The following is a 22601-nucleotide window of genomic DNA, read 5'->3' on the forward strand; positions in this document are numbered from 1 at the left end:
TGAAATAAAATGCCATTTTATTGTTCAGCCGTGTCATAACCTCGTCTCCAAAATAAGCACAGCAGGACTACAACTGGTTCATCAACCTAGCTACCCTTGATAGCACATAAAACTGAGTTTTATTAGACCACCAATGATAGCGTTAAAGACTTTTCTATCAGACATCCAATGATAGCATACAAAATAGTTGTTAACCTACCAGTGATACTGTATATAAAACACTTGTCTCTAGATTTATCCCCACCCGCCCTCAATTTCACCCCATCTCCCTCTTTAGAACATTTGTGACACTGACATACTTTATGCTTAAACAAGCACATATTAAGAATGCATAATTCTCCATTTTTGAGATTATAAAAAAAACTACACAATGTTACACTTTAAGTCAGAGTACAATTCAACTGATTATTAGTGTTCTACACATTCGGCCATAAACCAAAGGAACATTGTATAATATCACTATAACTTAACACTACATGTAATATACGTTTTTAAAAAAGAAAATTACAAATGATTAGCATCGAAGAGAATATGAAGATGGCTAGTGCGAAGGCAAGCTGGGTCAGTACCATAACAGAGAATGAGTAATACAAAAAGAAATAAAAAAATAGAATAAGAAAAATAGAAACAAAAAACTGATAAGAATACAGGCAAGGCTAAAACATATGTGTTTCAAACTTTTAAGATCCACCTCATGTGCACTCATCCATATAGGTAACCTGCTCCGAGACCCCCATTGTGTGATTCCACATCTCTCTGATACTTTAACCCCTTCTCCCCCCCCCCCACTTCAACTTGCTTAAACATTCCCATGGCAACCATCTTCTTTGTTTTCTTGTGTCAGGCACTTTCCAAGACCTCTTATTCCCCTCTTTACCTTCAACAACTCTACAGGCCAATCATAATGCTGCTTCAGACAATACAGGCCAATCACAATGCAGGTTCTATCAAAATACAACTGCAAAAGAGCAAAGACAGAAACACAATTGTCATTTACATTAATATTACCTTTACTGTGAACTTACATCTTGGATGAAAGTCTATCTTACCAATCCTACAGGTCGGTGTCAAACCAGGCCAGCTGGTTGCTGTCCATCAGGTCTTGGGTGTGGCCAAGGTCTGGCAATGGATCAGTGTGGTGACCCAGGTCGGGCAGAGTGTCAGCATGGTAGTCCGCACCTTCCATCATGGGGTCCAAAAGGGTGTCCTGGCCGTAGGCTGCTGGGTAGGCCCGGTAGGCTCCATCTGGAAAAGACAAAGGACAGACAAACATTATTGAATTAGTACAAAAGGTTCCAATCACACAGACACAAGGCTAGATTGTGTTATTCTAAACAAACCCATAGTGATCAGCTGTAATTGCTGGGTGGCATCAAATGATACATCGGAGAGAAGAGGTGGGAGGACGATGAAATTAAGTTTCTTATATGAAATTTCTTGTTTTCTATAAACTCATAAAGATCAAATTACATCAACCAAAGGATGATGAAATAATTGGCGAGAAACAGAGAAGGGATTTTATTTCATTACAGATAACACAGGCACTTACCATCCTGCCTGTAAGCCAGAGGGTCTCCCTGAGCTCCCATATCCAGTCCCAGGTCTCCAGTCTATAAAAGGCAAAAGAGTGATGAGTAAAGACAGACATTAGCCAGCCCACGTAGAGGAGTGGATGTAGTAACAGTATACAGCAATAACTGACACTGTTTAGTCTACATTTTATATTTGGTCACCTTTTCAGTGTGAATGCACTCACACAGTCTAGGTTGCACCTGACCATAGCTTATATGTTTGACCATCAGTTTGTGTGTGTGTGTGTACCTCGTTCCAGGCCATGGGCTCAGTTCTGAACAAAGAGCTGGTCAGCTCCACTGACAGACGTTTCTTGTAGTCCTGGGGCTTGTCCTCAGACATGCGGAACAGGACAGCTGCAGCGTAGGTTGCTGCAGAAGACAATGCACAACAACACCACAAGTCAAGTACACCGACAATCAGTAATGTGTGCACAGTCTGTTTTTTATGAATGTATACTCACCAACGCCCTCGTTACGGGAGTGCAGCAGCTCAGTGAGGGGTGCGGTGGCTCCTTCAGCTTCGATTGCCTCGGCAGCTTCCTTGTCCTGAGCCAGTTCACACAGCACACCTGCTGCCACACGCTGGATATTCTCCACTGGAGAATACAGCAACTGGAGACAGCGAATAGCAGAGAGAAAGAGAAGATGTTTAATTAAGACAAAAGAAAGTTGGGGGCAGGTTTGTTGCGGAAAGATAATAAGAGGGAGCGGGATAGGGAAATCAAAGTTGCCAACTGGCAAATATGGTATTTCCAAAACCGAATGCTAAGAGCTTTTAACAAAGACATTTACATAGGTGGGTGGTCAGTGTTTTTCTGTACTGAAACAGTCCCTCCAGGATTTTGCAGACTGTTTTTGTGATTGTTGTGGCCTGAAACACCCGATTTCACTACAGCTTTACTAAAAAAAAAAAAAAAATGTGATGCATTTTGCAATATTTTTAGGCATTCTTTTTTTATCATACAGAAATAAACAATTACATAAAAAAGTACAGTGACACAGAATGCATATCAGGATGAAACAGGCCTACCTGATTGTAAAGCAAGTGATCGTCAATAAAAAAAAGCTACATTACAGATTCAGCAGACACTGCAGCAGTGTTAGCATCAGATAAGAGGGAGGCCACTGTGCGCCTCACAGCTCCACTGTCAGGTCAGGGCGAGCCCGGTGTGCCTCCGTCCAGTGTTCCAAAGTGGTTTGTTAAATTTTGCTGTGCATTCGGAATGACAAGCATCCTCACTAAGAAGATTTTAAAACGCCTGCTCTGTGCTGAGAAATGGGCCCCACTCGGGTTTAGTTGCTGCCCACACCAGAACGAAACTGCTCTACTCAGTCATAACCCTGTTAATAAACTTTGGGTCGTCCTTGTCACTGTGTGCCACTCTGCCCTAGCTGTAGTCTCTTGATAAACAGAGACAGAACTGGGAAAGGAGGGGCTGAGCAGATCAATACACTGAGTGCAGCTCTACACTGAAACAAGATTTTATCCACTTTAAATAGTCACATTTGTGGTACATCTGCAAGACTGGACAAAAATGCAACGTTGCGCAGAATTAGCGCTAATTGTGGCTAACGCAACATCGCAAAATCCTGGAGGGACTGGTTAAAGTGGGGGTTAGGTTTATACCTGGACAAAGAGTGGAATGGTGTTGAGCCCTCTGATGACAATTCTGTTGTGGACGTCCCGGGCCAGGATGTGCAGTGCTCCTGTGCAGCCTTCCACTATTTCCTCCATACGCACACCCTCCTGTATGTGTTTGAGAGGGGAAAAACAGGGAACTCAAACAAAAAATTCTAAATGTTCAAATTATTAAAAAAAAAACTTGAAGGGTTGCTGGCTTGGTTACACACCACAAACTGCTGCTGGTTGCCTCCCATGCTGGTGCGTCTCTGGGTGTCCTGGTGAGCCCTGACGAGCAGTTGGACCAGTCGGGGGATGGCTCCCTGCTCCCGCAGAGCACTGTGGTTGGCCGGGCAAAGAGCTAGGTTGCGGATAAGTCCGACTGTGGCCTAGATAGGGGGAAAATTAAAGATATTTTAGTTTGTTGGAATTGAATTATGTTAATAAATGATGTTACCATATGCAAGGTTGATCCAAAACTAAAATGGCTAATGACCTTGATTAGTGGCCAGTGGGACGGAGGGTGCAGTAGTTTGACCACCACAGGCAGGCCGTAATGAAGGCGCACAGCATTCTGGGCCATCTCAGCATCCTGGTGGCGGGAAGTCAGGTGACGCAGGGCACAGACTGCTGGCTCTGTGATGTCCTCTCTGTCGCCGGCCCTCAGCACCGTTCGCACCAGAGCCTCAATGCCTCCAACCTAGTGTGATGAGATCAATCAGTGGACAAGAAATACGACACTGCAGACAAAGCATTTAAATCACAATACACAATCTGCATCGCACAGATACATAGTTATGCTCAAATACTGTGTGTATACTACATACCTGGCAGACCATGAGTTTGTTACTATAGTTGTTGCAGGTCAGGTTGGAGAGGATGCCAGCAGCACATGTCACTACATTGATGTCATCACTGCCCAGCAGCTGGACCAGGGTCCCCAGGAGACCCTCCATTCCCTCCTGGAGAGAGCAGAAGACAGGTTGGAAGAGAGGAAAACAAATGAGTAGAGAGGAATGGACACTTTATAAATAATTTAGCATTTTCTTTTATCAATTACTTTGTATTAAATGGGATTCTGTGAGTAGGCAAGAGTTAAATGGTCATAACACAAGTACAGTCTCCTGTATGTTTCATGTATAAAGTAGTTATACTAAAAATTATGGAGAAATCAGTGTTTTATGTATCAATATTTTTTGTTACACACCACGGACATTTAATACAATGATTACCAAGTAGGAGTTCTTAACATTGAACATGGGGAATCATAAGTAGTTAACATTTGTGCACACTGAAGAGTGTGTTGTACCTGTTTAGTGGCAGCATCTGAAAGATTCCTCAGGGTCCAGAGGCAGTTCTGGACCAGACGCTGGCTGGGGTCTGTCAGGTGAAGCCCCAGGGCCTGCATGCCTCCTGCACACACAAGATAAAGAACATACAAATTCATTGCATCAGAGGAATTTCACCTTAGCAGCAACCACAACTAGAAAATGTATGCAGGACCTGTAAAAATGCCCACAGTGATATTGTAATGTTTTCCATTCCAGTTCTGCACGTACCAGCCTCAACGATGGCAGGTTTGTTGCTTGAGCAAACAGAGAGCACCTTGAGCACTCTGCTTGTGGTCCACAGCAGTTTCTCATATGTGAAGGTCCTCATGATGTTGACCAGGGCCTGGGGACCACCACTGGCCAGAATGATCAGCTAAAACAAAGATATTTGGATGTTACAAACTGTTGCCAGCCAAGTAGCATCAGCAGACAGGTCAGGGGTTTTAACATCTGGACAGAATGAATGCTTTAATTAATGTAAATGCATGCGTGCATTAATATGTTTATCTTCCAATACCTTGCTTTCCTGGTTGCCATATGCAAGGATCTGCAGGCAGTCAGTAGTGATTGCCAGGAATTTGACATTGGTGTTAGACAACAGGGCCACCATCTTCTGCAGTCCTCCAGCCAAGCGCACTGCCATCTTTGCCCCTTCCTGATGCAACAACAGGTTGTGGAGTGTGGTGATGGCGTAGAACAGCACACTATCCACTGGAGAGCTGGGAAAATGTCCAAACAATACCAAATAATCAACAACAGTCCAACATACCTTTCCAGGGATAAACACACTTAATCATCACATAAATTGTAATTTTTAATCCCATGTGTTGGACACAGTTGGTTCAAGTCATTACAATCAGCTGTAAATGCGGGCATAGCAGTTTTGTTGGGCTGAACTGACATTTTACATAAAGTATTGAAATTAAATTAGCTTGAAAAATCTACATATTAAATTCCCACAGGAGCCCTGTGTCCAGTGGCAATCTGGCAAAACTAGATGTTTGTTACTTTGGAGCACATCAAGAGTACGACACAGTTTGCCAAACTCTGTCCAAACCTGCCCTTATAATACAACATTCAAGAAACAATCGACACATTGGCAAAATAAACTCAAATCATTGCAGATTTTTTTCCTGGAAACTATAAAATGACTTTATAAAGTAAATCAACACCCACTCATGATAGGTAGATAATCTAAATTGCTACCTGCACTTAAATCTATTTGGTGATCACCTGTATGTAGTCTAAGAAAATGAGGTGGTTCATTGTCCACTCTCAGGTAACTGTGTCATCCTACATTTTAAGTGTAGTAATATGATTCCATGTGCAATTTCAAACACACACGTGACATCCAACAGGTTGCAACTTGCCGGCTAGCTAACTTGTAGTGGTTGTGTGGTCTGGCTTTTCATGGAGATAACAAAGAATAAAGTAAGGGAGGAAAACTTTATAACAGTTAAAAAATGGTAACATTGTGGAGTATTGTCTTCTTTGAGGATGTAGCTGGTTAGCGATTCATGATTGATAGACTCATAATTGTTGCAGCAGAGTGCTGCATTTTTAACAGTGTCCAGCCTTTACTAGCAATGTAGAGTTAGAGAGAGAAAACAAAATGGGGACAGTAAGGGAGTGACAGAGACACACAAAATTAACACTTCTTAGGTTATTTGTGCATTGTCCTATGGGCCTATGTGATTATTAGAAAATTGCAGCCTGCTGGATATAACTAGGCCTAAGACAAACATACTTTGCCAATCAGTGGCCAAAGGGACGCAGTTAACAGTCATTTGATAAAGTGCAGTATTGTATCCCGAAACAAATTTGAGCGACAAGGAAATCCACCAAACAACTCTCTCCTACACTTTTGCACTCGCTGCAAAAAACCCCAACACAAACCACTCTAAAACATCTTCTCAGCATTGTTCTTCCTAGCTTCAGACCATTTTGCGGTTTAGACACTGATACCGCACATATGCAGTGAAGAGAGCCACAGGGCCAGTTCCTTACCCTAGCATCTTGACCAGGGCAGGAATGCCTCCAGACTTGAATATTGCAAGGAGCCCCTCGCGATGGTGGGAAAGATTGTGCAAGGTGCCAGCAGAGCAACGAGCTGTCTCCACATCACCAGTGTTCTGCATGGCACGAACAACGGCCGAAACCATTTGTGGGGAGCGCATCAGGGCATGGCGCGAGGCCTCCTTCTTGGACAACTGATGCACCATCACAGCTGCTTTATTCACGACAACCTGGGACAGAGACAATGTTTGTTGAGTGTGATTTGGGAGTAAGTGTGATTTGGAAGTTGATGCCAAATGTATTGCGCATAATCTTACATTATACCATGTGTTAATCAGCAGGCATCGTTCACTCATTTGAACACATACCTGGTCCTCATCATTGAGCAGTTTAGTAAGCTCAGGGATGGCACGGGTGGCCAATTCTGCATCATCTTGGTAGTTAATGAGGTTGACCACGGCATGCTTCAGCATCTGAGAGGGCTCTGCCAGCCGCTGCACTGCTGTGGGGTGGGCAGCATCCAGCTGGGTAGGTGGGATCTGAATGCCCTCCTCCAAGGTCTCTGGGAACATGGCAGCACGCACACGCTGGGCCCGGGTCATGGCATACCCCTCAATGTCTGAAAGTAATGTGATATGACACTTAATACAACGAAAGGACATAATCCCAATGTTGTCAATATCACAATATTTTTGTATCAGTATCTCTTATACCTGTAGGCTCAGGAGTGAAGGGCTGGTTGAATTCCCAGTCGTAGAGAGTTGGATCATCCTCCTCAGCATCAGGGTTTCCCTTGCCGCTCAGAGATGGTGCTGTGGTGGTGACTCCAGACTGAATGCCTGAATCCAGGTAGGACTGCTGCTGCCACTGGCTCACTGCAGCCTTGCTGTCTCCCATTGCCATGTCCAACTCCATCAAATCAGCTGCAAAAAAAGGGGAGAAATAGTGAAACACATAACATGACAGTTTAGGAGAGGAGTAATCTTCACTTCACCGACTTCACTTGAACTTAGTTTCTCGCTTTCAATCAAAAAAAAGAAGAAGAGTGATCTTAAAGGTTTCAGTACTCACATGTAATATCATAACATACCTAATCTTGAGTTAATTCAGAAAGGAGATGTAGGAGTTAAAGAAGTGGTAGTTAGTTGTCAGGAGAACAAAGAGGGACACAAAGTTAGAGAGACAACAGTCCTGTTTAGACTAAGAAAAAGCTAATACTCTTAATAACTGATGCCCTCGGGTGCTGATTATAAGTTAAAGTACGTAGACATTATATTCCTCTTTGAATTCCCAAGCACGTTTTTTTCCTGGAGGAGAAACTCAGATGTAACAAAAGACGAACTGTAATTACTTGGCATACTGTGACATGTGCTCACCTAGCTCCCATTTTTCCCTCAATTTCCACAGTGTCTCAAAGCTTATGTATGTCATGTACTTATGTACAAACAAACTCTTGTGTATGGATCTAAAAGGAACTATGAAGGGCAGTGTTCATCTCATCATAATACTTTTAAATTAAAGTTTTTCATACTTACACTGGGTAGCCATTGTTCTTGCCTGCCCTCAGCCCGCACAGCAGATAAGTCTGCGTTAAAAGGAAACAGGCACACAGGGGAAAAATAAGACAACTCGCACTCAACCTTGAATTCTTGTTTGCCAACGCCAAACCTAATCGTAATGTTTATGCGTTTCTCCTACGTGGTCTCAATAATAAAAACCCCAGTCTTCTGCGCTACCTGTGATTCAGACGCTTGTTTGGCTTGCTAACGTAGCTATGAGGGGAAATGCCGAGCCTCCACCTCCAGCCGAGAGAGCAAAGCGGTGGGTATTTCCAGGCCAGCACGAACACAATTCACCATTCAGCGGCAAAGAACATCAAAGGCATATTTCTCCCCCTCCCCCTACCACGGCCAAGTTCCGACCTCGCAGCTTGGGTTTCCAATGAGAGAAACTACCCCCTCCGCCCCGCAATCACTTCCATGACTCCTCCTCTCACGGTGGGTCTGACTAGGAGTGTAACAAGCTACCTAATCACAACTAAAAACCACATCAAACTGTGTGAGTTACATCAACCACCATTTGAAGGGCATATAATTCAGGAGCCAAACGCTAGCATGTATTAGCCACCACCGCTAGCTAACAGGTTGGCTAGCTTACCTTGAGAGCTCGCTAAGCTAACCTAACGTGCGTAGCTAACCCCTCCGCTAGTTAGCTACTAGCTAACATAAACAAACACAGTTTTCGGCTTCACTCAACAAAGCCTAAATTATTAGGACCTGCCCACAGACGCAACCCGTACTCGAACTCATTATCATTACAAATCGGCTCATTATTGGAATCGTGACTTTCAAGCGAACCCTCCAAATGTTTAATTCTGGTTTGATTAGCTTAGCTAACCAGGACGTATGAAAAGTAGATCCAAGCGCCACCGTACAAAACCTGCTGTGCTGCCAGCCAAATCAGAAAACCCCACCGGAGCCCCCTCCCTAGCCAAAGATGATTTTCTTTGGTGAAGCGAACATTGACGCGCCGTAAATTCGTTATATAATAGCTGTAGCGAAGACGGTATCTTTACCAGAGTCGAGCGGCTCCTCCGTGGTTCTTGTCAGGAAAATTTTCTCCTTTCTCTTGGCTGGAAATGGGAAAAGGGCTGCTAGGTGAACCACCCGTAGAAGTCCGAACCACACCCGCTGTTGCTCCGCCGAAGATGCTGCTTCCGCCTGTGCGATCGAACATCAAGATGGCGAGGGGGGGAAAATACAGTATTCTGCCGCACTCGAAAAAATAGGGCGCCATTTTAAATAAAGTTTTATCATAGAAACAGTTATTTTACAGCAGGTATTGATATCTTTTTATGCTCAGAGAAGTCGGCTATTTCAGTGTTGAGATTTTCACCCTCTTTAATAAAGGATGTGAGCTGTAGTGGTGGGGAGGGCAAGGAGCATTCATTAGTATGGAATGTGATTCATGAGCTGCTGTGATGTGATAGTGGGAGTTGATTAACATGCAGTTAACTCAGAGACAAAAACATTTCCCTTAACAGCACTAGTTAATTCATCCATCTTTTTTTAATCCCATTTAGTCATAGGTTTTGGCAAATATGAGAGGTGCTTGTCGGCCATCGTTCTCATCCTCATTCATCACATTTAAACACAGTTAAATTGGGAATTATTTTGCAAATTAAAAACTGCAGTAGTTGAAGGAGGAAGAAAAATCAAAGAATGAAACCATGTAGAAAGCTGTAGAATGTTATGATTGAATTGCAATTTTCTATAGACACTCATAATCTGACCCCTCTTAAAAACAAAACACTAGTTGTAAGGAAAAACACATGCAGTGGCCACAACATGAAAGTGTGCTGTTGGTTCATTGACATTTAATCATTTGTCTCCAGAGTTGTTTGTGTCGTGACATGAACTGCTCAACTTGTGACAAGTAATGACCTCAATCCATCACTAACTCACTTAAGACAGTAAAATACAGACACACTCTGCTGTATGCAGGCTTTTTTGTGTGTCTTTAAATGGCCTAACAACATTAGATATGTTTATTCTTGGTATTGTATAAAATTCCCTATGTATGCATCTCCTTTTTGGGCAATTATTCATTGACTAGCTGTAATCTAATTGCAGCACACATGCCTGTGTGAGTCTGATATCCATCATCCACTTAAATGCATCTAGCGTACTTGAGTATCTACTTCAGCATGACATACACACAGCTCCAGTTAACCAATAGGAAAGCTCAATTAGACCTATTATCATAGATATATGACAAAAATATGTATTGATGTTAAATTAAAACAGTGTCACACATAGCAGCGTGCTTGTTCATGCGCCTGACACATGCTGCAGAGTAGAAAAGGTCAAAGTTCAAAGTGTCAGAGGAAAGCATTCTGGTGTCGCTGCGAGAAACGTAAAAAGGAAACTTATGATCACTTGTTATACCGCAATAATCAGATGCAACGTTTTATATTCATAGCCTCTCTCAAACAGGGACAGAAATGTGTTGCAGGCAAATAAAAAAATCAGTCATATGTATGCGAGGAGTATGAATAATATCCAAGTGAGAGAGAGTAATCATAACACAGACCACATAGCAGAGCAAATAGAAATGTGACAATACATTTTTCTCCACACACTGCTTAAAGTGAACCTATCATAATAGATCTGTCTATCCAACTGTGGCAGAGAGAGCAGTGAGTCTATTTCTATTACCCAAGTAATGACAGACACAGCATTGTAAACAGCAAGGCAGTGTAAAGCACAGCTACTGCATGTCTGCAATGTGACATCAGGAACCTCTCCTATAAACACATAACCAGATTTGTGATGCAACCTCCTTTCTCACACGTGTATTCATTTATTTGGCAAAAGTAGTCGCTCTTATTCCTTGCATCAGTTATGCGTGTGCATATTTGGTGTGAGATTAAATGTATTGTAGGCTGTTTATCTCCTCAGAGCGCATGAAAAGACATTCAGATCGATGCTTTAAAGTAAGCTGCACATTAACAGTGTTCTTATGAAGACATCAAGAGAAATTATTTGGATATAAGACACCGAAGGATTGTGTAAATATACCGGGTGTGCGTGAACAAAATAAATCAGCCCACCCTGCCTTCAGAGCATACAGATCAGATTCTGCTGGACGGCAGCAGCCATAGTGCCTACACAGGCTGGACAAAATAACAGAAACCACTTGCAATGCGATAATCCTGCAGCAAATGCCTTACTGATGAGGCTCCCGAGTTGGAGTTATCTATGAAACCCTCATAAACAGATTGAAAAACACTTAATGGTCTCAAAAATGGCAATTTAATTGTAACAATATGTCTCAGTGTCAACTGTATTTTAATGTGTTTCTGTTACTTTGTGCACCCAGTGCCTCGTCCCTCCATTACCCTGTTGTTTCTGCACTGTATTCTTAACAGCAGTGCTGATACGATGCCAACTGCTTTTACACTTTAGCCATTCATATGGACATTTTGGACATTTTCAAAATAATTGATTCCAATAATTGATTCTTTGAAAACAAGATAATTCAGTGTGTTACACCAATGCAAGGTCACAACTGTAGGTGGATGCTCACCAACATGGGCTTAACCCGGGTTATCTAACTGTGGGGCGTGGATGAAAAATATGGAGTGAGATAAAGTTTAATAATTATGATTTATGTAGGGAAAATAAGCAAATGAGAGCTTTATTTATATATCTTTTTATTAGTTGCCTTCCCATTTATTGCTAATGACTGATAAAAAAATTGTGGGGTGGGTGGCATGGACTTATTTCGGTGCCTGAAGGGGGACGACAGATAAAGTTTGAGGACAGCTGGCTTAAACCGGGTTATCTAACTGAAGGAGCCTCAACTGTAAGCAGGTTTTGTTCTTCGTGACAAATCTAGCTTTGTATTGTGAGCGAGGAGAGGAGGAATGACTGGTGATGAAACAAAAACAAAGAGACGTCAGGTGGATGAATCCGAATAAATACACCTTTTATTTGACTGATTAACAGATCTGATTATACAAACGCCAACACCAAGCTCCGAGTCAAATTTCTCTAAGGAGACCATGAACGAACTGAACTGAATTGAACACAGAGCTCTGAAATAACAGGACCAATCAGCGAGACAATGACTGTACATTCTTGGTGTGACCCTCCCTTGTTCTGACCCCGTTGCCCACCCACCACCCCACCCGCAGTAACTATGGAACTGAATCACTAGTGCTTCTTTCTGTACAAGTAAAGCTCCGCTACCCACCACCCCACCCACCCACCTACCCTCTACAACCCTCCCCTTTCAGTGCACTGTCTGTTATCTACAGGTCTGAGCAGTATCTAACATGAGGGGAAGTTTGGCCAATTGTAGAACTGGGTGCCATCATGCTGGACCTTAAGGGCCCTCTACACAAGACTCGCGCTTGAGTGTGAACTTCATATGTTTTCTCATGTTTGGTTTGTGTAGTCTAGCAGACAGTGCTGCTGTAATAATAGTGTGTGCACTATTTTAAGAGCATGTAGTGTAAGAGCATAGTAATGTTTCTGCCTTTTGGTTGAAATGCAAACAGCCAAAAATCTCTCGGTAAACAGGTCTAGGTTGAAGTAACTTCCTTAACTCTCTTCATCATCCTCTCTTTCTCTTTCACACACACACACACACACACACACACACACACACACACACACACACACACACACACACACAGTCGCGCACACACACAAATACTGGTATGTTATGTCCCTTCATGTTAAAAAACAAGATTGTTTGCAATTTTGTTTCAGGCATTTTTTTTTTGTATTTTTGTTCTCAATCTCTTCCTCTGGCCAAGCGTGACTTGCCCCACACACATTCAACTCACACACAGTCATCCCTATATCGTACCCTAAGTGCAGTTTCCTCAACATGCACCCTTTAGCAGTTCCTACAGTAAAAAACACCAACTGTACCATCACAAGGAATGGATGGATAACACACTCTCGCTTTCATTCCTGTAATCAATCTTTTTCAACCCACCTCTCACCCCAACCTCCACACCACCATCGGTACCCCATTCCCATCGACTCTCATGTAACAGACAGTCTTGTATGTAACAGTGACAAATACTCGCCATCAGAGCAACAGCCAGGAGGAGAAGAGAAAGAGAGAAAGAGAGAGGGGGGGAGAGGAGAACGAGGTGTGGGAAAAGGGGTAGGGGAAGAGAGGGTGAGCTCCTCTCCTTGAGGAGGGAGTTAAAGATGACAGGGAGGGGAAACCGTGTGCGTTTTTCTCCCCGCATCTTTGAGATGAAGTGGAGGGTGAGAGTGAAGGTAGGGTGGACGAGGGAGGTGGAAGGCGGGTAGGGAGCAGGATGAAAAGTGTGTTGGTCTTCATGTGTCCTGGCCGTCAGTGGCAGGGGTGTCGTTGGCATTGGGCAAGTCTGAGTCAGTCTCCCGGCTGGATATGCGGTCCAGCTCCGCCTGTACGTCGCTCAGGCCCAGCTTCGAACCTGCGTCAAGCAACACACGTACAAATTAGTACATTGCAGCAAAGACGCTCTTTAGTCGGTGCAATAAATGACACAGCATTGAGTGGTTAAGGCCCAGTGCAACAAAGATCAAAACCATTACACATGATTAAAGTAAGAGCTTGTTGAAATACTGAATATTCGCACAAACATCCACAATATAGAGATAATATTAACAGAGTTTATTATTGTCAATTAGGCTATTTTTTTCCAATCTAATACAAAAATTTCACCAGACATGACTAGTTTCAGTGTTCTCAATGTGTCTCATCTAATTTGTGAGAAGAACAACGGCTATATAACAAGTTATTTGGGTAACAGAAGAGAGAGAGGAGTGCATACTGTGATACAGAGGTGCTAAAGCAGCTTAACTTTACTTTGTTGATTGGATTAGTTTTTGTTAATATTTAGTAATGTCATACTGTTACTTATGGCATTTAGATAAAATGGAACAATTTCTTTACATCAAGGCTGCTGTAATTTGTATTTTATATTGCAATAATACAAATGTGATCATGTTCTACCTCCTCCTCATGCTTGTGTTGTACAAACAAACCTTTGGTAATAGTGAACGTATATAAATTTAGTTTCATTTTAGTTGTTATTGCTCTAAATATGTTAAATATACCTTTAAAACTGTCCTTATCGCAGGAGACAGATGTTGGGTTTCAGTGTGTCTGACAGTTTTGACAGTGCATTGTTAAAATGATAAAAAATATGGCTCTATCTAAATGATCTATCTTAAACCATTTGACAGAGAATGAATGAATATTGGGTGTATGGTATGCATATATATCATATCTCTTAAAAAGATATATTTTTCCCATATTGCTCAGCCTTAGTTAGAATCATGTGCAATGTTTTTGGCAGATGTTAGTGATGAGAAATGCAATGCAACATGCCAAATAAAAGGTAGAGGAGCAGAATGGAGACAGGGTAATCAGAGGGGAAGCATCAGGGGTGCGACTGTCATTAAATCATCAATCAAATAAATAAAATGATTCTGGCATGAGTGGCACTTTTTCCCCGACCACATAGGTGAAAAGAAAAGAGTGCGGCTTCTGTGGACGTTGATCTGGATCTTGCAATTAATATGAAATCAGTACACTTATTTTAATACATATAAGCCAGGTGCAATGAAATTTCTTTTTCTTACTTTTTTTTTGTGGTGCTTAGGCTTTAAAATATTGCAACTGATGAAGCTACCTGCATTCCTAAAAACAAAGTTAAGGCATAAGGTGCAAAAGTAATTCAACAGCCAAGGGATCATCTTCTGAACCACAACTTCAAGACTTTCCTAATCTAGTCTCATAATCTAAATAAATAAATTGACATAATTTATAGCTCACAACTAAGTCCATGTGTGTGTATACACAAGAAGTAAATGGGTGATACAGGAAGCTTGATCCTGGCATTGTTCCTCCTCAGATGCTGGAGAAAGTTGGAGGCTCAGGGGAGGGGAAAGGGTCAAAAGAATATAAGGATGCTTCCGAGAATGAACGATGACATACACAAGCAATAATATATGAGGAGTATCTCTCTCGCACACACCTTAACGTGGCCAGCATCCTCTGACTAGTGCATACACATACACACACATTATGAGTGATGTTAACAGTGAGATTGCACAACACACTATGAGCATAGTTAGAGGGTAACTTTGGTGTTTTTCAATCAGGACTCTATTTTTCAAAGCACTGCAGCAATAAAACAGGCTACAGTATAACCAGTTGGGGCATCTGTGCATCGTCAGTGTACATCCACTAAGAGTGCTTGTTTCTGACACTGACCGGCTCACGTTATTAGTAGTAATATTAGTAAGATCCTTCTTGTTTAACCAGAAACGGACCCAAAATCGCTATCAGCAAACCCACCAGACTCTATTAAATCAACAGTAATTTTTAGTGTGTTTAGAGGCGGCATATTTTCACATCTAACTGGGCGACTTATGGGTTTATTTTAATCATACCAGAGTTGCTGATTGTTTAAACAGTGCTAAGACAAACTAAGACAATATTGTGAGTTTAATTTTATTTCTGTAAACACTGAATGAAGTGTGCTTTAAAATTACAGTTTGTTTAAATGGAGTCTGGTGGCTTTGGTGATAGCGATTTCGGGGCTGTTTCTGGTTACACAAAAAGGACTTTAATCAAAAAAAAAAAAGGTCGACCTCTGCGGGGTTCTTTCCATAATATTGTCACATGTAAAATAACAATCTGAGGCTGTCAGTGTTAAAACAAGCAGTTTTAATGGACATAAATTGATGGTTCACAGATGCCCACATTGCAGCTTGTTTTGGCTGCGGCGCTCTTGCTAGACGCTGAAATAATTTCAAAAACTGTTATTCCCATTTGAAAATAGGGTTCAGGTTGAAAATGACCAAAGTCACTCTGTCAGAATGAAAAGACAGTCACACAAGTTTACAGACAGGCATAAAGATGATGGGTGTTTGCTTGGACTCAGACCCTTCTATGATTTTCTTTACCATGTGTTATGTTCAAGTCTGGAGTAGAGGACAGGAGAGGAAAGAGGCGAGAAAATGAAGAGTGGCAGATGGGAGGTGGAAACCAAAAAAGAAGCTGAGTGATGGGGAGTAACTGAAAGTGACATTTAACCCAGAAAATGACTGAATAAATGAGCACTTTTTACTCTATGCTGCAAAATCAAGGCATCATAAATAACCTCTGCCGCCTCGTGTGTACTCTCACCTGACTTGCGTACTGTTCCCGGAGTGTTGTTACCACCACCTGGCGTCCCGGGGCTCCCTGTCCCAGCTTTCTTTGTCAGTAGACTGTTGAAAAAGTTGGCCAACACACCCTCACTGGTCTGACCTGCAGCGTATAGGGACTACAGTTAAAAAACACACACACATACACAAAGAAGTGTTAATGGGTTGATGTGTGCAGCTATGACATGCATGACGTACCCGACTGTGGCATGGCGTTTGCTACGTTAGCCGCAGCTGAGCGATTACTCGTCCTAGGGGAGCCGGTGGGCGCTCTACTGGTGGTGTCCTGTTCAAGACAACAGTATATTTCACACACGTGAACAATGGAGGGGGCTCTCCTTTATCTTATTAGCCCAAACTAGAAAAACAAGGATTACTCACCACTGGTCGCCCTGCTGTCACAGCGGGTTGTTTGGCGAGCAGCGACTGCAAATTAGAGCACAATATGCACACTCACTCCAATTAGTATTTAATTAACATATCAGGACCCTCAAGTCAGATTTAATTGGAGTACCCACAAGTGGCGACTGGCTTTAACACAAACAGAAATGTTTTCTGACCTGCAGTTTTACCAGAAACACTTGGTCATCTTCTGCCTGAATCTCCTTTTCGTGTACAATCTGGTGACAAGCAAGAAAAAATGTTATTTAAAAGTCGCTTCCAGGCTTTCTTTGTAGCTCTACAAGTTAATAATTTAGATTGCATAAAAAAATCTTGTGATCCCTCCAGGGATATTGGGCAAAGCTTATCGCATTGGCTGTAAAAAATAATGCAGAAGATGATGATACATTATATTACAGCAGTAATCAATTTGTTGCCCAAGAGGATCTCTCAAAGTTAGCGTTTTTTTAGTGGGAGCCTGTACCTTTCTGACTGGCGGTTTGACTATTACTTCCTCGAAGCTGTCGTCTGATTTTACTGTCTGGAAGTTCTCGTGAAGTATGGCGATCTTCTTCTCATTGTCCCAACCTGATGGACTGAGAGAGCAGCGGAAGGGTTAAATACAATATACAGGTGGCCTCACAGTGTACGTACAAAAACTCAGGCTTACATGAAGACGGCATCTCTTTCCACCACTTGTGCCGGGCAGTGGAAGGGAAAACCGTAGAGTCTGTGGACCAGATATTTGTACAGGATATCCAGGTTTTTCATCTCCTTCACTGATGTGTAAAGCAGAGACGCCCCGTCTAATACAGCTGTCAAGGATATTTTGCAACACGGCCATTTCTAATTCCAGGAACAAAAATAAAACTAACACCACAGCGGCAGAAAACCCACATCTCTTCATAATAACAGCAGTACAGATTCAGGCATTGACTGATTGCTACCAGCTCACTAAAGAACTAAAGCAGTGTGCAATCTTGGCTCATTTGAAATGCAATAACTGTGAAAAGCACTGACTGGAGAAATGACTCTAAAAAACAAACTTTGTCAAGCATCGCTGGCTCGTCTATGACTTTTATGGAACTCTCATTGCAACAAAGCAATATCAGGTGCAGCTTACAGAGGCCAAAATACTGCAATAAAAATACTGCTGGAAACCTTTTCCCTGAGAACAAAACACCTTGTACCGCCGGTCACTCGGTTGCATCACCATCCCTCATCACTGAATAGTTGGATGCTCGGAGAGATACAGCCAAAATGTGAATGAATGCCTTACATTTCCGCATCGGATGTGAAAACTGCAGAGTCAGGGGTATTGATCAGCAGCCTCATTAAAACCCCAGCGTGTACTGTTCTCCGACCAAAAGTTTCATTCTGTTGTCTGACACTATACACTCTTGTTTGTGTACTTTTAAGCTCACAGCAGAAACAGTGTTTGGTGAAGGATACACTGCAGACAGAAATGTCTGATGTGAGACTGGATGAAGTCCAGGTGTTCGTCTCTGTAGTCGTGCTCCTTCTCCAATGTGCTGATGGCGTCGCACTGTGGACGGAGGGGTAGGTGTCAGACACAGGTGAGTGCATGTAAGTAGATGCAATGCAAATACAAGGACAATTCTACTTTGAAATTATTTAACAATTTCACATAGGGTTCACAAGTTTCAGAATAACGTACAGCAAGCAAGTAAAATATATTTCCACACATAAGCCAGCAGTGAGTGAGTGTGTGTGTACCTTGGTGCAGACGACCACCACTGGTATTCCCAGGTTGTGTGTGAGTGTGTTGTCTCCTAAGGGCAACAGCACGCTCTCCTCGTCTTCACTCCTCCTCTGCGGGGTGCCATCCTCCCCACTGCCTGGCTCTGTGTACTCCTGGAACTGTTTTACAACTACATATACAAACAACATAAACACACACAATGGTTATTAAACAGAGAGATCTAGGTTATATTAACATATGGCATCATTAATGTCATAACTGAACTCATAAGGCAAACCCTTAAAGGGTTAGTAGTCCAATATAAAGCTTTGATAACAAGGCTTCTTATCTAAGAACTGTCTTCACACTGCTATGAGCATTTCTACCAAGAAACACTGACGTATATTTATTTTTTAACCTGACTGCTGTCAGTATGACTCACGTCTGTGCTCCAGCTCCCGCAGCGTTTCCGGGGCGACCCGGAGTTTGTCGATGTGTTCCCTAGCGACGGCGGCCCACTTCTGGAGAGAGTCCAGGGCGTTCCATGGCCGCGACATGTCGACCGTTATCAGCAGCAACGTGTTACTGATCGAGTCCACTGGCACAGCTACTCCCTGCAGACCTTTGTGGTAAAGGTCTCCGTCTAATACCCAGGCATTACACCTGGTGTGGTCTAAACACACACACACACACACACACACACACACACATCAATATACATACATTACATCAGAGGTACTCTGTGGTGGGATAAAAAAGACAAGGGAAAAAAAAGACTTATGGACTACTAGCACTTGCTGGTTACCATCAATGTCGTCGTCATGGACACTGAAGTAAAGGTATTCCAGGCCACGCCCTTTCATGAACTCTTCAACCCCTTGTAGCTTTGCAACCAAGGTGGTTTTCCCCGAACCCACCTCACCTAAACACAGAAAATCAGTCAAAACAGATTTATGCATAGTGGACAATTATAGGTCATTGCCTTGTTCATGTCAGCATCCACTGCTATTATAATACTGCAGTTTAGTACTCAACCAGAGATGCTTTCAGTCTGAATGAGAGGGAGTGTGAATTCAAATAGGCAAAACATGCACATTACTAACTGAAGCCAACACAGCACATCACTGCTGAAGGTGTACGACTTATCCATGCATCCTGCTGCCCTCTGTCCTGCTATGAGCTGTGCTAGTAACACACTGCAGAATTAGGATTGCACAAAACTGCACAAATATAAGACTGTAACTAACCATTATTTCCAACCACGATTAATGTGCACTGAATAATGTATTACTCATTTAGCTTATTAAATGCCAGAAAATTTTGACAAATGCAGCAAAACCCAAAGACACTCAGTTTACTGTCACAAGGGACAAAGAAAAGCATCACGTCCTTACAACAGAGAAGCTGAAACTAGGACATGTATGGCAATTTGCTTGAAAAATGACTTAGGCGATTATTTGTATTTTCTGTCAATCACTAATCGATTAATCAACTAATCGCTTCAGCTCTACACAAATATATGATTAGCACTAGGGCTGCAACTAAAAATCTGTTGATTATTTTCATGATTAACTGATCAGTTGGGCAACACGGCGGTGCAGTGGTTTGCACTATCACCTCACAGCAAGATGGTTCTGGGTTCAGAACTGCCAGCCAGCGGGGCCTCTCTGTGTGAAGTTTGTTTTCTCAAGCTTCTTCCCACAGGTTAGGTGAACTGGGGACTCTAAATTGCCCGTAGGTGTGAATGTGAGCGTGAATGATTGTCTGTCTCTATGTGTCAGCCCTGTGATAGTCTGGTGACCTGTCCGGAGTGTACCCCACCCCCGGCAACCCTTAACAGGAGAAACGGTTGCAGAGAATGAATGAATGAATAACTGATTAGTTGTGTGGTCTATAAAATGTCAGAAAATGAGATGTATTCCTGAATTATTTTGTCCACAAACCCAAGATATTCAGCTTGCTGTGACAGTAAAGAAAGCAGAGCATATATTCACATTTAAGAAGCTGGAATCAGATAATTACTCGAACTGATTAATCACTAATCAATCAATCCTATATCCTGTGACTTGAGCCACACAGCTTAGATGCAGATTTCATTAAAGGTCAACAGCCCTTGTAAACTGTAGTGTATATTTACTGACTATGGGCTTTGCATTTATCCTAGCACTGCTGCAAACCTCAACACTGACATGACTTCCATTATTGTGTGTGTGATAAGGGTCAAGGCTGCATCCATTCTTGCACTGTGCCATATGATGTCGACAGGGGGACTCAATGCACCATAAAGCTATCTGATGTTGTCATGCACAGCATAACAAATGGCTGTGAAGCTTTACATCGGTAACCAACTCGCTGATTAGCAGGAATGGGTAGCAGGCTGCGGATTATCCCGGGCGGATGTGTGTGTTAGTGTGTGTGCAGCAGCAGCGGGACATGAGCACAGAGCGAGACGGGGAGGCACCCGGCTAAACGAAAGGCTGATGGTTTGTCTTGTCCTCTCAGCATCATCTCCACTTAGCTGCTCCTAGCATCACTGGATGCTAGAATGACTTGCAGTGTTTCAAAGCGGCCCGGATCTCTCTCATAAGATGATGGAGTGTGTGTTTGTGTGTGCGCGCGCGCCCCGTGCCCGTGCGTCTGAGTAGGCGCTCATGAAAATACACCTGTCTCCCCTCTCTGTGTGCTAGCCGACCAGGCGTGAACACAAAAGCACCATCAGCCCAGAACAAGCTAGCCTCGTAGCTATCGAGCAGTATTAAGTCTAGCAAGGTGCATAAGGATGAGATGAAGCTAACGATGCTTATTGGCTAGCCAGGAGACTGCAGACACACACACAGATACCCACCCATGACCAGGACATTTTTCCCAGACGGTAGTTTAGACCTTGAATGGGTTGACACTTCACTCAGGATGGTGGACCTGCAGACAGAAGAGCCCCGTTACAACACGGCCACACACGACTCCTTCATCCATTCACAAACAAACAGCGAGGAGCTAAAGCGAGCTAGTGCTGCTGTGTCACCAGTCAGTCTGGTGCTGATGCTAGCTAGCCTCGTTAGCATGCTAGCTGTCAAACCATCCTCATCCCAGCACAATGGTCCCTCCGCGCCCACAAACGCATCCCATAATAACCCGTCTCAAATAACGCTTCGCCCACCATAAGTCCTGTCCGTCATCCTCCTCTGGGTTGGAGTTCTCCAGCGCGCTCTTAGGTCCAGTTGAGGTGGAGGATAATAATGCACTCCTCCCTGAAGTCGCCATCTTCGCAGGGCTTGTAAACCGAGCAGAGCGCCCGGATGTAGCAGCTGTGTGCTAACCTAGCCTGGTGCACCGCACGCCGGGGCCGGGGCGTGGTCCGCCCGCACAAAGCTGGGGTCCCTGCTCCAGACATGACATGATCTCATCCTCACTGTCCACACCAAGTCATGCACATGAGCTGAGTGCATTATTGAAAACACACCTGTGCTAGTAGTAGGAACTGATTTATTAACATCTTATGTAATGTTTGTGTAAATTGGGACCGATGCATAAATAATAACTCAAATGCTCTGGTGGTACAAAGCCCAGGTTGTTATGGCAATTACAGGCTATTAGAGAATATTCCACTACAGTGTGTGCCTGTCTCGGCTGATTCATCAGGGTAAATTATCAGGAGAAATGGGCTTTCAGAAGAGCCACACAAATCCGTTGCAGACTAAATATCCTCTTAAATCAATGCCTTGATTTGTGCATAATATTATGTGGCCCTGTGCCTAAGCCTACAGGATAGAGATAAAGCTGTAATGCCATGTGAGACTTGGATTCACATCAAATTGACTATTATGCATCAGAAGCTGAGATTAACAGCATCAGTGATTTTACAACAGGTAAGACAACATGACGATATGATAACGCAGAGGAAAGAAGGAAATTAAGATAAGTAAATAAAATCCAGCCATTAAAAATCTTAACCACAGTTAAATACACCCATCTTGTCAGTGCGCATTCAACATAGATTAAAAATAAATAAATCAGAATTTATTTGTACAGCACCTTCCACACAGGTAGCCTACATGCTTTACAGGTTATTGGTAAGCTGATAATATAAGTGCAAATATAGACCAATGCATACGAAAATAGGATAATTACATACAAACTAGGAGACTCAAGATGACCACAAAGGGCGCAAAGGACCCCCAAGAGACACAACATGGCCACACACTACTCTATAATTACCACAAAGGGACATAAAACCACAAAAAAGATGGA

General features: G+C 42.9%; 2 protein-coding genes across 3 annotated transcripts; both read right to left on the minus strand.

Moving 5' to 3' along the window:
* LOC125904677 (catenin beta-1-like) lies at nucleotides 1-9273 on the minus strand. Its single transcript, XM_049602259.1, has 17 exons — nucleotides 9118-9273; nucleotides 8078-8127; nucleotides 7256-7465; nucleotides 6911-7161; nucleotides 6534-6772; nucleotides 5044-5245; nucleotides 4755-4899; nucleotides 4505-4608; nucleotides 4023-4157; nucleotides 3692-3895; nucleotides 3426-3584; nucleotides 3202-3321; nucleotides 2036-2186; nucleotides 1822-1943; nucleotides 1550-1610; nucleotides 1050-1245; nucleotides 1-958 (listed from the first exon to the last, which is right to left on the minus strand). Exons 2-16 carry the CDS (start codon nucleotides 8088-8090, stop codon nucleotides 1055-1057), a joined length of 2307 nt encoding a protein of 768 aa, XP_049458216.1. The 5' UTR covers nucleotides 8091-8127; nucleotides 9118-9273; the 3' UTR covers nucleotides 1-958; nucleotides 1050-1054.
* Nucleotides 9274-12681: 3408 nt separating this feature from the next.
* dync1li1 (dynein, cytoplasmic 1, light intermediate chain 1) lies at nucleotides 12682-21685 on the minus strand. 2 transcript variants are annotated; one of them, XM_049602888.1, is made up of 14 exons: nucleotides 21511-21685; nucleotides 21199-21272; nucleotides 19159-19275; nucleotides 18796-19026; nucleotides 18389-18543; nucleotides 18104-18197; nucleotides 17322-17457; nucleotides 17136-17247; nucleotides 16831-16890; nucleotides 16652-16696; nucleotides 16469-16556; nucleotides 16251-16373; nucleotides 16028-16045; nucleotides 12682-13524 (listed from the first exon to the last, which is right to left on the minus strand). In XM_049602888.1, exons 1-14 carry the CDS (start codon nucleotides 21612-21614, stop codon nucleotides 13406-13408), a joined length of 1476 nt encoding a protein of 491 aa, XP_049458845.1. In that variant the 5' UTR covers nucleotides 21615-21685; the 3' UTR covers nucleotides 12682-13405. The 2 variants fall into 2 exon arrangements, with proteins under 2 accessions (XP_049458845.1, XP_049458846.1); XM_049602889.1 differs by lacking the exon at nucleotides 16028-16045 and having other exon boundaries at nucleotides 21511-21681.
* Nucleotides 21686-22601: the final 916 nt, after the last annotated feature.

This window comes from Epinephelus fuscoguttatus, linkage group LG17 (genome assembly GCF_011397635.1).
Source record: "Epinephelus fuscoguttatus linkage group LG17, E.fuscoguttatus.final_Chr_v1".
In the NCBI taxonomy this organism is placed as follows: Eukaryota; Metazoa; Chordata; class Actinopteri; order Perciformes; family Serranidae; genus Epinephelus; species Epinephelus fuscoguttatus.

Coding starts and splice junctions, on each gene's coding strand:
- dync1li1 (XM_049602888.1), bottom strand. CDS start 21,614: ATGGCGACTTCAGGGAGGAGTGCATTATTATCCTCCACCTCAACTGGA. Junction 17,458..18,103: donor CAGACATTTCTGTCTGCAGT/GTATCCTTCACC, acceptor CAGCTGTATTAG/ACGGGGCGTCTCTGCTTTAC. Junction 16,557..16,651: donor TGACAGCAGGGCGACCAGTG/GTGAGTAATCCT, acceptor TGTCTTGAACAG/GACACCACCAGTAGAGCGCC.
- LOC125904677 (XM_049602259.1), bottom strand. Junction 7,162..7,255: donor CTTCACTCCTGAGCCTACAG/GTATAAGAGATA, acceptor CATTACTTTCAG/ACATTGAGGGGTATGCCATG. Junction 4,609..4,754: donor ACCTGCCATCGTTGAGGCTG/GTACGTGCAGAA, acceptor TTGTGTGTGCAG/GAGGCATGCAGGCCCTGGGG.